General features: G+C 36.1%; 1 protein-coding gene across 9 annotated transcripts in view; it reads left to right on the forward strand.

The window, feature by feature from the left end:
• Positions 1 to 15,499, forward strand: part of utrn (utrophin) — a 292,295-nt gene that overhangs the window by 162,411 nt on the left and 114,385 nt on the right. For all 9 annotated transcript variants that reach the window (XM_015347666.2, XM_015347699.2, XM_015347693.2 and 6 more), the window contains one exon: positions 13,586 to 13,758. In XM_015347666.2, coding sequence (XP_015203152.2) covers positions 13,586 to 13,758 — 173 coding nt within the window. The remainder of the gene's footprint in view (positions 1 to 13,585; positions 13,759 to 15,499) is intronic.

Here is a 15,499-nt window from a genome sequence, read left to right on the forward strand (position 1 = left end):
ACTTTCTGTTCTGTAAGCCGCTACCAACAGGAACTACAGGAGAGCACGTATTTCAGCTTCTGAATGAATTTATTGAAGAGAATGGCATCGACTGGATAAAATGTGTCGGAGTTTGTACAGACGGTGCAACAGCAATGACAAGCCGACACAGCGGTGTAGTTGCACGAATTAGAGAGGTTGCTCCAGAAATTAATGGTTTCATTGCAACATCCACCGCGAGACCTTTGCCGTCAAGAAAATGCCTGACGATTTAAAATCTGTTAGACTGTTGTGAATTGTATCAAGGCTCTAAAAATTAATTCACATCTGCTTTGCTCGACTAAACAGGCTCACCCCTCTCACTGAAATGGTGCTTTTTTACATTTATGTGTTGTTGTTTTTTTTCTGTAAAACACTTTGAGAAGCCACATTTTAATATATCAAACAAAGTTCATTATTATAATATTTATTATATGTATGTGTGAGTGTGTGTGCACATGCGCTCATGTTGGTCATTGATAATTTCTGGGGTTCCTATGAGAAGATGACTTGTAGGTGGTATTTGGATGCTTTGGTTGCATCAGGGGTGGTACTTGGTCCAAAAAGTTTGAGAACCACTGGCCTAATGGATTAGAGATCAGCATCACCTGTAAACCCTGATGGGGGGACTGATGAGGCCGAACACACAGCGGGGGTGATATGAAAAGCAGCTCTCCTTGCTTTGTAACAAGCAGAGCATTAGTGTTTTTAAACTGGCTGGAAGAATCGTTCAAATTCAGCTTGAAAGGCACTTCACATGATGAAAAAAATTTGGAACACTATTTATAATCCATAACTTAAATAGTTATTAAACATCCTCAGATAGCAAGAACATGATCCATAAATGCAAATATTTGGTTTTGCACCATCAGCATTCAGCATATTGCTCTTTCTTAATATTTAAACAGAAATGTAGTAGTAGTAGTAGTAGTAGTAGTAGTAGTAGTAGTAGTAGTAGTAGTAGTAATAATAATAATAATAATAATAATAATAATAATAATAATAATAATAATAATAATAATAATAATAATAATAATAATAATAATAATAATAATAATTAGTAGTAGTAGTAGTAGTAAATCTAAATATTTAAAAAATGCAGTGTTTTCACCCAAGTAAAATATAAAAAAAGTGGATGATACTAAGTGTTCCAAGACTGTGGTCTTTCAGCTTGGAGTCTTTGTATTATACAAACACATAATAATATTAATTGCTTACACTTATATAGCGCTTTTTCTGGACACTCCACTCAAAGCGCTTTACAGGTAATGGGGACTCCCCTCCACCACCACCAATGTGCAGCATCAACCTGGATGATGCGACGGCAGCCATAGTGCGCCAGAACGCTCACCACACATCAGCTATCAGTGGGGAGGAGAGCAGAGTAAGCCAGTTCATAGATAGGGATTATTAGGAGGCCATGATTGATAAAGGCCGATAGGAAATTTGGCCAGGACGCCGGGGTACACCCCTACTCTTTTCGAGAAACGCCCTGGGATTTTTTAATGACCACAGAGAGTCAGGACCTTCTTCGGTATTTAACTTGGAGGTTTTCAGAATGAAGGGGCCTTTCGTTTAACTTCTGCTCTGCTAAGATTCGGCTTTGTTTTGCTTTCATTTTGCTTTGGCTTCGTCTCTCTTTGTTTTCGTTCGTTTTGCTTCGTGTGTGTTTCCGTATAGCTTCAGCTTTGTTGGTTTATGGTCCTCTCCTCCTTGTACTTTCGTTTGTTTGTATTATCATTTATTTCGCCATTACCTTGCCCAAAGCTGTTATATCAACCTCTTGCTCTATTTTTTTTTTGTGTCTACTCTATTTCTTGTGTCTACTCTCATTTTCCCTTGTTTGTATTCGTAGCTCACTTGTGTATTTGTTTGAACTTTTGTGTAAAGGGTTAGTTAACCTTGTTGGTTACATTGTGCACACATAGCTGGTCTTTGTATTAGAAACACTAGTTTAGTATGGGTGAGTGCCTGTGTTGTATGGTTTTGGGATTCAGAGGAGGTGGGTTGAACAATGAAAATACTCACAGGCTAGTAGCATTGAACTCTATACCTTAAATATATTGATTTTTCTAGTTCATTATTTAGTTTTGTTCTTTGCCTGCAGTGGCAATTTAGATTGTGCTGCAGAGCATATTTGCACAATTTTATATCCACCTGCATCTGAGACCCTCTAGTCTTAATAGATTAGTTTTCATTACTTCATAGAGCTTGCACTATTCATTACTCCAAACACAATAGTACCAAATCGATTCCAGATTCTTTCTTTGCTATAAGACTAATTAATTATCTGTTAACATGAAAGTTAAAGTTGTCTGCAACATTGTACCTTTTTTGTTTATCCATTGGTTTTGGTAATCTTTGGTCTCAGAAATAATTTTTATTTCTGAGGTACTGTATAAACAAATAGTCTGGTACCATAATAGTAGTGGACTTTGTAATAATAGAGGTTTTGCTTTTTCTAAAATGAATGTGCCTTTCTGTTTCTTTTTGTCTTATTATATAACAGCGTCAATTAGAATTGGAAAGAAGGGTAATTTGCTAAGTCTGAAGGCTGTAGTAGACAAAAGTAGTTCAGGTGGGTTGCTGCACAGCATGTGTAGGCTGCAAAGGAACAAGTAAAAGGTTTATTCCATGCTGAAAAAAAGAAGAAAGTAAACAACGTTTCGGCCGTGGAGCCTTCTTCAGGTGTGAGAAAGACAAGGGTGTAAGCAAAGGTAATGTAGCAGGAGAACAAAGGCTGGGAGAGAGGAGGAACGAGAGGCGGCAGCAGGGGACAGAAAGAGAGGCATATCAAGAGGTGTGAAGTCAGAATAGGTGTAGAGAGGTGTGAAATGAAACTTCCAATGAATGGAGAAAATTTGGAAGAAAAGTAGTCTGTCGTTAAGAGAAGGGGGAAGGTGTGATCCTAGCTAGGACTGTAGTAGACAATTCCTGCAGATTTTCGATATTCTACGGTTTTGCCTATTCCTTATACATGACTTACTCTGTACCCATCTACGTCTGTGTTTCATACTTGGATTTTAGTGACTTAGTGATCTTGACCAGCTACTCTCTGAAAGACATCGGTGTAACAATGGGACTGGGTAGCATGTTACATACTCCTGCAACCCTTTGGGTAAAGAAGTGTCTCTCTCTTTCATGGTTTTAATTTACTTCCCTGTAGTTTCCACTTGTGTCCTTTGATTCACATTACATTCTGAAAAATACATTGACTTTGTCATTACCTTTTTTTGTCAGGATTTTGAGTACTGTAACGTGTACCTTCATAGTCTTGTTTGTTCAAAATTAAAAAGAAACAGTTGTTTAAGCCTGTTAGTGTATAACATTCCTTTCAGACTGAAATTTATATATATATAAATTTATCTAAAGTATAGAAATAAGAGACATTTAAACCATCTAGCTCGATTGATTGCTAGGTAATATTTTATAAATAAATCAAGGTGTTGTCTTCAACAAGATGGCTGGATACCTTATTCAAAACCCCCACATTTGGTATAAAAAAGTGCCTATGTTTTAAATATCCTGTAGTTTCCACCTGGGTTGAGTCCAGAGCAGCAGTAATATTTTCTTCAGCAAAATGCTCACAAGAAACATACAACAAGGACATTGAAGCATAATGCAGCAGGTGAATTGCAGTCTTTTATATTACTTTTTATATTACTTCCCCATCAGACAGAAAACAAAATTGTGGCACACATCTTTTGCTTAACCAGCTTTTCTATTCTGTGCTTTAGTTCTGTTTCCCTGCTTACTTTGCTACCTGCAAGTGCAATACCTTGCAAAAATATTCTGTAAAATCAACTTGCATCCTACAAAAGTCTGTATTCTAGACTGAACAAGCAGGTGTTCGGATCCTGGTATACTTGGTTTCCTATGTATACACTTTAAGGATTAATTCTGGAAAGACTGTAAAAAGCACGTAGCAGACATGCTGATCAAGTACCACAGTACTTTTCTGATCACAGTGTTTTAATTTTATTGACAAAACATGGAAGTATTAATATACTGTAATAGTTACACTACATAAACGTAAGTTAATTAGTAGAGGGACATAGAAGTAATCATCTCTACTGTAGGTTAATTGCTTGCTTCTAAAAAAAAACTAATTCTGACTACAACCTGAACCATACATACTCTTAACTTGTTTTTTAATTGTTTAAAACATTGTTATAACATCAGTGTTGTGGGTTCTTTCTGTGAGCCCTGCTGTTATACCTTTAGCGAGGTACTTTACCCCAGTAGCTCTAGTCCACCCAGTTGTATTGGCTAGTGTTTCATCCAGGGAGGATGAACACATGCTCTTTTGTCCACTTACCATTACAGAAACTAGGATACACTTTGATCTAATGAGCCATTATCACTTAGAAATTAAAATTAATAACGTTACTTGTTTATTGCCCGATAAGACTGAGGGTTTCTAAAGTGTGATCAATAAGATAAACTGCTGTTCACTGTTTTTTTTATATTTCTTTAAAAAAGTGTCATCATCAGCTTTGACCATAGAAGATAGTACCAAATGGTGGCATTATCATAGCAATATATTGTATACCTAATTTGTACCTTAATCCAAACTTTTTCTGGTCTCTTGGGTGTGTATAAGTTGTGTTATTGTAAAGTGAAACAAAACAATATACTGTAGCAGTATTGGTTGTGTTTATTTGAAATAAGGTATTACTTTTTTTTTACCGTATTGACTGCTTCAAGGCATGTAAAGTTGATATGTAAAATGTGCAGATTGTAGTTTGTTACTGTTTCAAGAAATTCTATTTTATCTTCATCTCTGCTGTATGTACTGTAGAGTGTATAGTCAACTTTGGTGCAAATATCCATTTTTCTTATGGAGAAAAAGCTCTGTGTCTTCTTTTAAGATGCTATAAACTTCATGCATTTCATGAATGAATAAAAACCAAATGCAAAAATAATAATGCATTATTAAAGATTCTCACATTCTGCACTTCTGAAGAACATCCTAATACATCAATTTTAAAATTGGTGTAATGTTTGATTAAAATTTCATCTTCTATTCAGGAGGTTTTGGGGCTTTTTTGGATTTTTTTTAATGTGGAATTGGAGTCTGAAGATCAAATGCATATAATAGATAGAAAATATTTAAAGTTTCCTGAATGCTTCTTTACTGGGTTCATTTTTAAAGTGCATTCCAGACTGTAGGAGAATACATGAACAAGACAGCGTTAGCTCAGTTTGCTTCAACAATATATCACTGTGCTGATTGTTACAATATACACCCCATTTAACTGTAACTAACAATATGACTAGGTATTGCAAAAAGATAATCATTTTGTGGATCTCCTTTATAATGTAAACAGAAACGGACTCTAGCAAAACTCCAGTATTCTATAGTGACATTTATTATATGAGTTGAAGTTCTGTTTGTTATTTTAGAACTTGGGGAAACACATTTCCTATTCGATAATGGAATTTATAACATTCTAACTCTATATTACATGTATTTTTCCTGTTTAAAACTACATTTAAATATGAGCAGTAGGCAAATTGTTTTTTTTAATTTCCTTTAGCAAATCACCATATCAGGTCTAATGTTATATGAGCAATGAACTATGTAAATTTAGCAAATCTATCACTCTACTCTTAATGTTCTGTGACCTCAGAAACACAAGGCCTAAAGGCGTTTTTTTGAAGATGAAAGTGTAACCTTCATTATTTTTTTCTTTTATTGCATATCTTGCAATTATATATGCAGAATGATTCAGAATTGATCAGTTCAAAACAAAAAGTAATGTTACATTGACTTATAATCAGTTTTTTACAAAATTAGTTTCCATAAAGCATCGGTGGCTTTGATCAGCAGTATACAATTTCTAATGCATTAGTTTCATCTTCTTTTGAAATGAAACAGATGTTTACTGTAATATGTCCAGATAATAGACTTAAACATTTGTAATTTTCCTGAAAAAATATAATTTAAAAAATGTTCAGTGTTTATAGTGAATTAGCCTAGGCATTTGATTAGTACAGTGCAATGAAACCTATACAATGTACGCAAAAGGTAGTGACTGCATTTTAAGCTTTCTTTCAGACATTGAAGCATGGGGTTTGTTTACATTAAAGTGTGGAAATGTTTGCTCATAACTGGTAGTCATCATCAGTGATGTGTTCAGAATTTAATTTGCTTTCATTAGTTCTTCCTTCAACCTTGGAAACTGATTTGTGTATAAAAGGCTTGTTTTTCAACAGTGACTTTAAACACAGAACCATATTAAGTGTGGATGGCAATGTGGATGCAAAACGTTTTTTGATATTGATCTTATCCGCATTGGAATGTTGTGAGATAGACTTTTCAGGAGCGTGAAAAATTAGGATGAAAGCTCTTGGAGATGTATGGAAAAATAGTCCCTGATAAACAGCTAAAGGTGCCTATGCGTAGTGTATGTGCTGTTGTGGTTAAGGAGAGTTTGGATTTTACCATAAATGATCGGCTAAGCAACACCTAATGTATTTGCTTTCAAGATGGTAAATACATTGTCATGTGAATTATTTTTTTCGGTATGTTTGTCCTCATACTTTACCTCTTCTTCTAACATTCACTAGATTAACATTTAGTAAATGCCAATATATGTACTGTATATAACACTCACTACAAAGGAATTTATATTCCAAATATTAGATTCCAGATGTAACCCCACTGTTACTGAGTACATTGCATAATTAGTGAGCGTCTTAATTTAGTCCATAAAGGTCAATTGATTAAATGAGTTCACCAGTTTCAGACACCTTACGTCTTTGTGTCTATAACCTGGATGTCTGCTCAGATGTGTTTCTTTAGAAAGATTTTTTTAGTGAAAATTCAGAGTTTAAACTTTTTGAATGATCGTTGGATTCACCAAAGGAAAGCAGAGCCTCCTCAAGCTTGACATAGGCTATAAGATGGAATTCGATTTGCAGTTTTACCATTTGTTCCTTATCAACGTTCTAGCTTGCAGGTGCTCACACTTAAGCTTTAAGAAAGGCTGCTTTTTTAAGCTTCTGATTTTCCAGGTTCTTTAGTTCTCTGAATTTCGACTTGAGATCAGAGTCACCTATTGAATTGCTGTTCCTTAGTTCTCTTATCCATAGGATGGATTACAGATAAATGTAGTGTAAATGTTTTAGCCAGAACTGCTCACAGACTGACTTCTTCAGAGCTAGAGGCAAAATACAGTACATTCTTAGTTCAGAATAATAACATAATCCTCTTAGTGGCACCAAACCTAACATAACTTCTGACTTCTTCAGCACAGCTTTGAATGATCTAGAAATGTGTCTCTTGTAACGCAGACTCTTTTTGGTGGACTATAAAAATGTCTTTAACAAAAAGAAAACATTTTATAGGTGACCTTGCAGATTGCGTTTCATGGTAAAACATTGCTTCAGGAAAGCAGTACTTTACCTGTGGTTTTGCAGTGACTTTCTACTGTTTGCTTACAACTGTTTATTGAAGCCCTCGATTTAATTATGTCATCATAAATTCCCACTACATCATAGGTGACAATCTTACTTGTTTAAGTTTAGGAATTTTATCTTCAGAAAGAGTTCTTTGATTCTTTTTACTGATTAACCTTTTCGATACTTGTGCTCTCTGCTGTTTAATTTTAATTTTTACTAACCAAGCAATGAAAGATTTACAGCTTTTAATTCCCACTCCTGAAACCTCTAAAGGTAATCTATTTATTATGTTTTTGGAAGTGGGCTGTTTGCACGATTTTGATCAATCACCAGAAAGGTCATTAAGCTACCTTATCCTGTTTGTGACAGTGTGCCGCACCTTGGTCATATTTTGCTATAAAGCTGTCAGTTTCTCACACGTTGGGCAAATGGGATTTGTTTTTCTGTTTAACAGATGGAGGGAGTGCTTTGCTGATATTTTCTGTCACACTGATTTGGTGTTTATTAGAATCATAATAAGTTCATAAAAACTGTGGCAAGTGTTGACATTGCCATCAAAACTAATTTAGTATTATTTTTGCCTTTGTTACAAGTGCCAGTATACCTCTAAAGGAATAAATGTAAGTGTTTTTCTAAACTCAGTCTGTATTGTTTCATTGCTTATGGCAATCATTTTTTTTCATTGGCAAAATAGGTTTTGATTTCAATTGATGACACACATTAGTGCTTTAGATGGTTGCTGTATGTTATGTTTTTTTTTTCTCAAGAATCCTTTCAAAGTTAAAATAATCCCAAGAGGCACCTTGTAGTTTGAGTACATTCATTTCAGGTACAGAGGTGTGGAAAATGTTTAGAAAATCAAAAGCTTGGATACTTACAGACCTATGGTTGTTGTATTGCTGTGTGTGTCACCATCAGAAAAAAAACCCAATGATTATTGAGTTAAATACAGTAAATGGAAATAGAAGAAAGATCACTTTCAATGGAATTGTTTTTTACTCACCTTAGCTTTTTTGTATTTAAGTGAACACTTTTTTCTACGATTGAAAAGCTTTTCATAGTTGAACAGACCCAACATTTTATCTACCTTTGACAATAAGCTTGGAGCCTGGCCTTGCACTTTTGTTTCTTCTACTTCTTTGGGTGGACTGAAGTTGTGCCAAGAGAGAGGCCTCAGGAAGTGGGAGTATGCTTGGTTCGTGAGCGGGGGTAGAGGAGGGGTGAGGGAGGATGCTGATTAAAATAATAAACAGCTGCTGGAAATAGAAGGATTACAGCACATCTACCCTGATGCAATGGTGAACCAGCAGAAAGCAGCAGTTTCTAATCAGCATGGACACTAAGGTTATCTGACAATGATGGAAGTGATGTGCGGGCAGACACACTGGAAACAGAGCTTCCCTGGGTCATTCCTGCGAATGTCAGCTTCAGCTTTCACTGCAGCAGCACGTGCCTGTGGGCACCTGGACCGCGATTCTCATCCAGCTCCTGAGTGATACATCGCCTTCTTCTCGGTCTCAAGCGTTCACTTCTGTTGGAGTTACACACTTTGGAGTGTTAGCTTATTTTTCGTTTTTTTTTCCCCCTGAAGGACTTCTTCATGGGATACTGTTTTCTTTCTGTGAATGCTGAGTGAACTTGAACCATGTGCTCTTCGTCCCCCACTCCCCCACCCCCCCTCCCCAAACTCTGTTGCCTGGACAGAGGTCTTTTTGTACATGTAATTGAGAACAAACGCTGGAGCTGAGGCCCAGGAGTAAATATTTTGCGAGCGCTTGAATCTGCAGGTCATTAGAGAGGTGAAGGAGACAGGATCCTGAGCTTGCTGACGGTACAGAGAGCAAGATGTCACCGGGTTAACCGCACACCAGCTCTTGGCTCAAGGACTTTTCTTCAACTTGTAGCATTTTGGGAAGCTGTTGTACAAAAATGAAAAGATGCTGTTACTATGCAGCCGGGTCAGGCGAAAACACAACTGTGGTGCTGATGGAAGATGTCTGCTCTGGACACGAGGGAGGACATGCTTTAAAGTGCAGAACACTTGGCCGAGAATGGAGCATCTCTAACTCAAAGATGTAGTCTGTAGAGGAGTCCAGTCCCCAACAATGATTGGCTTGCACTTCAGCTTGCAGGAGTTGCTAAGGAAATTTGAACAGGTATATTTGAATGAAGAGAAACTCCCGTTTTTAACTACATTTTTGCCTATAGTAAGAATTGCAGACAACTAAATATAACTCTGCTGTTACTTTAAAGTGGACAGAATGAATTTAGAGTTTGTTTTGAAACATATTAAGCAATATTATATTGAAATAAAAAGTGGTTTAGATTTGTGGCTTTGTTCAACTCCATTGTAGATGCAGATTGTCACATGCAAAAAGGTCAGCTCTCTTGTTTGTATTGTGCACTATTTATATTTTTAAGATCCTTATTCTTATAATTTTGAAATGCCACTTTTAAGGTAAAACTAATGTATGGCAGTGGTGTTATTATAAATAAAAAAAAACTTGAAATCATGAAATAGATCAAAATTGTATTACTATTATTGTAAAATGCATTAAATTGCCTTTTGCAGTATGTTTATATTGTGCTAGATTAACTCCTTCACTGCTCATATTGTTTTAATTCCTAAAGCATGTGATGTAAGGCAGACTACATTACGATAAATGCTTACTGCTGTGCTCCTGATGGAACTAAGATTTTTTTTAAATAAGAATTTTTGAAAAATGAGTATTTTCAGCTGCCCCGTTGGTATGTGATTATATATGCTGTACATATTTAAATTTGCTGTAAAATAACAGACTAAATTTAAGAGAAAGTCAAGTAGTTTTTGAGGTTTCTTGATGTGAGTATGAATGATAGGAGAAGAGCTTGCAGCAGTGAGGCAGCATGGTGTTACATGAGGTCTGTCAGAACTTCCATAATTATAACATCTTTAAAAGTTTGTTTTTTGTTTTCTTCTTCCTTACTGATGATTTTGAATTATTCACAGTAGTGCTGCTCTGGAGGTCTCAGAACTCTTATCTGCATTACTACACTTGTCACCAAGAATGTTTTACGTCAACTTCCCATTTCTTTTTGTGATTGAAATGGAGAAATAATTTGAGAGGAAAATTTCCCACGCATATCTTTAAAATCTTAAAATTATAAAGCCTTGCTTATTACTTTAAAATTTAATGTCACTAGACAGTTCTATTCTTGGAAAAGTGGAAAGTTGTGTACTACTGGAAAGAGTTCCCCTGTTTTCTCCAGATGTACTATATTTGCTCTCTTAGTTTTATTTGCTGGTGTCATTGCATCTGAGCATATGTCCATACTTACTGCAGTATTTCATCCTATCTTGGTTTTATAATCCTGAAATAATACTTTGAAACTGTACATATTTGCTTAATTTAAAATTAATCCCATTTTAAAGATTTTTTCCTTACTCGAATTGTGCTGTTTTTTCCTTAATGTGAATTTTAGAAAGATGTCTGAGGATACCTAGAAAAACAGTGTCCTTCTGCCAGAAGAGACTGCAGAAATATATTTCTTCCCTAAAGTTTTACAGAAATAGCATTTGCACAAAAAGATTGTTAAAACAAGGTTCTGGGGTCTGTTGTTGTACTCATTTGAAAAAGGTACAAACCTCTCTTCATTGCTTACAAACCTTAAGCTTGTTCTTTTAAGGTTAAGAAACATACTAATGCAAAATGTCCGATTGTTTTTTCAGCTCAGTATTGTCTAGGTCTTCCTGGGCAAGGGATAATATCCACTCTAATTTACAAGCCAGATAATGAATGAATGTAGCTACTTTTGTATTCTATAAAAAGTGTTTTTTTGCTATGTCCCATATATCCTTGTAATTATGGGTTTTCATTTATATTTTATATCTGATGAGCATGAAAAAAGATGGCTTTAAATGCTATAGATTCAGATTTAAGATTTCTTAGCAGCACCGTGTATTTTTCTTATGTAAAAACAGTATGTATTCTATGGAGGAAGGTCATGCAATATTTCTATAATTGTAGATAAAATAAGAATGAAAAGGCATTGTTGAAAGTATACTCTAAGTTAAAAACTTGGTTTCTGTAAATATTGTATCTCTTATAAATGGTAGTACTTTTGTAGTAATAGGAGTAGTACTGAGTTACTGTATGTACTTTATCTGCACTGAGAAGCATAAAACAGTAAATGACAGTACTTTAGTGTATATTTTATCAATAAACATTAGATTAGGGACAATGTACTTTGTTTGTTATTAATTTAGTTTTGTTTTATTTCACTATAGCAGCAGGAATACAGCTTCTCACAGTAGCAGATGTGGCTGAATAACTTGAACCGCTCAGTAGTTAATTGCAGACACATGTTAAGCCTCCTGTAGAATTTTCCGGATAATAAATCGCAAAGGGACAATAGATGAGATTGTCAGATTCATTACTTTTAAAAAGTGCATTGGATAAAATTTTACTGTAATTCTATAAAGAGATGCAGTATAAGTCTTTCTAAAATTCTGACTGTGTTGGATTTTAAAAACATTAAAATACAGCCAAGCATAGTGCTAGAAATCGAATAGAAAACTCACTTTTTGTTGTAATTCTCTGTCGTAGTACGACAATACGACAGTTTTGTTGTAATGCGCTGCCCAGTTGAGCAAATCTTAGAAGAAGTAGACTGTTTTTTGTAAGTAAAGTGTTAAGAATTATATGACGTAATTAAAAGAATACCTACACATCTGCTAGTTTTCATTACAGTTTAGGACATGGGCTTTCCTATGAAATGATTTCTCCAGGAAGGGGTGGTGTTTAACAAAGCACTTTCTGAATGAACTGAAAGAGGCCCAATTTAATTTCCTCCCTCACACACACTCTCTGCCAGTGCCAAGTTTCTAAGGAGGGTCTGTTCTTCTGCTCTCTTTCCACTGCATGAAACTCTGCTCTCCCAACACTTTAGCCCTCAGAATGGGCCTGAGTGCTGAGTGAGTACCTTTGGAAGAACTGCTCTTGAAATGAATCCTGCTCTCTGGCTGCTCGCTGTAGCGGGGGGGAAAGGTTGCCCCTTTTTCCATGTGGAGGCTGGGTGTGTCTTCATGTGGAAACAAGTGTTTTTCCTCCATGAGTTTCTCTTCTTTGGTCTTCAATCGCACTTTGCATTTTGCATATAAACTAGCTTTGGACAACTGTGTGGGTTTTATCTGAACATAAAGATCATTTTTGTGTTCTAAAAGTTCTTTGTTCAGTTAAACTTTCTGATTATTACTAAAACCCTGTACAGTAGCTTTAAATACAGTAGGCACATAACAAATTCTTTAGCACTTATTCATTCTGTACCTCAGGGTTCGCGCATGTTTTGTCTTTCAGTTTATGTATTCACTAAAACATTTTTAATGGACCTGACAATCACAGTGACAGGTTATATATATTTTTGTCCATTTTAAGTAGTGAGCTCCTGGGAGACAGATAAGTATCACAAATTATGAACAATTTGGTACTATAAATAAACTGCTTGACAGGAGACTTTTTCCTTTCTTCTGTCAGCAGCCTTTCAGAGCTAGATTTAAATGATTTAACTAGGTCTCTTGTATCATGTGCTGCACCTCTGAGAAACATGAGTTAGCGGCATTCTTACAAACTTTTTGAGAAACTCTTCCCAGCCTAAGGCTAAAGATCCTAGTATGCTTTAGAAAATGTTTTGTGACTAAGGTGTCCATCCATCTTTTACAAATATCTTGAACAAAACAGGGTCGTGGGGGAGCAGGAGACTATCCCAGAAAGAACAGGAGCAAGGCAGGATATACCCCAGATGGGACACCAGTCCATGGCACACACAGACACAAGCACACACATGCACCAGAGTCGATTTTCCCAGAATCCAATTAACCTACCTGTACATTTTTGGACTATGGGAGGAAACCGGAGTACCCAAAGGAAACCCACACTAACACAGGGAGAATATATAGACTCCAAGCAGATAGCACCCCAGGTCCAGAATTGAACCCAGGGCCCAAGTACTGTAAGGCAGCAATTCTAACCACTGTGCTACCATGCTACCCCTCAAAAAATGTCCCATCTATAAGCACAGGTGAAAGAAATGCGTACAGATGTCTATTTAATGGCCAATAACCTTTTATTTGCTTACATCTGCTTCCTTTTGTGCTAAGATCTGATATCCTTTTTCCTCTCAGGATATTCAAGCTGAGATTGATGCTCATAATGACATCTTCAAGAGCATTGATGGCAACAGACAGAAAATGGCCAAGGCGCTGGGCAGCTCCGAGGAGGCTGTGTTTCTGCAGCAGCGACTGGATGACATGAACCAGCGTTGGACTGAACTGAAGGCAAAGTCTGCCAATATCAGGTAAACCTACAGTGAACACTGGGAACTTCCTGTTCTACAGGTGCCCACTGACTTCCAAATGACCTCCCAGTACGAAATCCTTCCCAGTGAGGACAGCCAAACTGATGGGTAGACAATTGAAGTGAGACGCCACAATAAAAAATAAACGAACCCATTGGTCACAACGCATAGGACTTAAAGACGTAAAAATGAGAGAGTGTTTTACCATACTATAATAATATTTTTCAGTTTGAAATTTTGTCTTGGTAAATAAATGTTTCCCCTAGATGCATTTAATTACATTACCTTAGTTTTTCTTACATAGACACCATTGTATACAAATTACCATGTAATTACAATTATAGAGTACTGCTCCTGTTATATTTTTAGCATTTGTTGTCTAGTGCCCATTATATTGCATAATTAGAATAAATAGGTGCTGCTGAAAGGGGTTGTTAACCCCAACTCTCCAAGTTTTGTAACACCCATGTGCAAAATGTGCAGTTTCTGAGCCTGATCAACTAATATCCACATATACCTTCGATCTTATCCATTTAACCCTTTTGCACTCAATATATAATCACTTTTATTGTAGTTACATAAGGATAATTCTTTAAGCTAATGATCTACTAATCTAGAAATAGGTATGTTTTTATGTGTTGATTTTGTGTTTTTTTTTTATAGATAAGTAGTGAGTTGAATCCTTTGTATTACTATTGCTTATTATTTTCCAAATGATAATACAACAATGAAGGGGTTAATGAATAGTTTTTTTTTAATTGCATTTACTGTAACATTACAAAATGCTTTCATACCTCCAGCACTGAATTGCAGCTCCCACTTGAGGTTATATGTCAGCAAGCCCTGTGAAAAGATCAGACAGAGAAGCGAGAAAAGGCTTTACCAGCTGAATTACCAGTTGAACCTGAGAATAACCAGATTGCGGAAGCCCAAGGCAAGATTAGTCTGCGCACTGAGGTTCATACCTCTCCCCTTATAAAGAGTTTCTTGGGATTTTTAGTGATTAGATAGTTTGGACTTCAGTTTAACATCTCATCTGAAGGATGATACTTCCTCAAGCGCAGTAAATGGCAGTAGAAAGGATGCATTACAAACCAAAGGACAGGAAAATGCTCTTCAGATTGTGAAGAATAAGACTTTAAAAAAATACAAAATGCCAGTGAACAGCAACCTCCCTAGTTATGTCCAGTATGAGCCAACAGCTGTACAGTGTCTGAAACAGACAAAACCAGACCCTGCTGATGTTTTCCTAAAGCTCTACCCTCCATTCTTGAGAATTCAAATGTCTAACCTGTACTCTGTCCAAAAAAAGGAAAAGCCACTCAATTTGAATATGAACGAGCATCTTAACTTTTATGTAGTTCTTCTTACCTCTGGTTACAACATAGTACGATGAAGACACATGCTGTGGTCAGATGACGATGATGTCCAAAATGTAAGCATATGTAATGCCATATGTAGAAATCACTTTGATTAGGTTGTCTTCTATCCATTTAGTTGACAACACCATGGCCACTGATGACCCATTCTACAAAGTCAGGCCAGTTTTCACAGAGCTTAACAATTTCTACAAGATCTGGCCATTCAGTGAATGGCTTTCTGTTGGTGAAAGTATGATCCCTTACTATGTCATAATGGATACAAACTATTCATCAAAGGGAAACCCTTCCGTTATGGTTTCAAACTGGAGTCTTGCCTCATACACTGGTTATCTGTACCATATGGAGCCGTATGCTGGAAC

The sequence above is a fragment of the Lepisosteus oculatus genome, chromosome 2 (assembly GCF_040954835.1).
Source record: "Lepisosteus oculatus isolate fLepOcu1 chromosome 2, fLepOcu1.hap2, whole genome shotgun sequence".
NCBI classification, from domain to species: domain Eukaryota; kingdom Metazoa; phylum Chordata; class Actinopteri; order Semionotiformes; family Lepisosteidae; genus Lepisosteus; species Lepisosteus oculatus.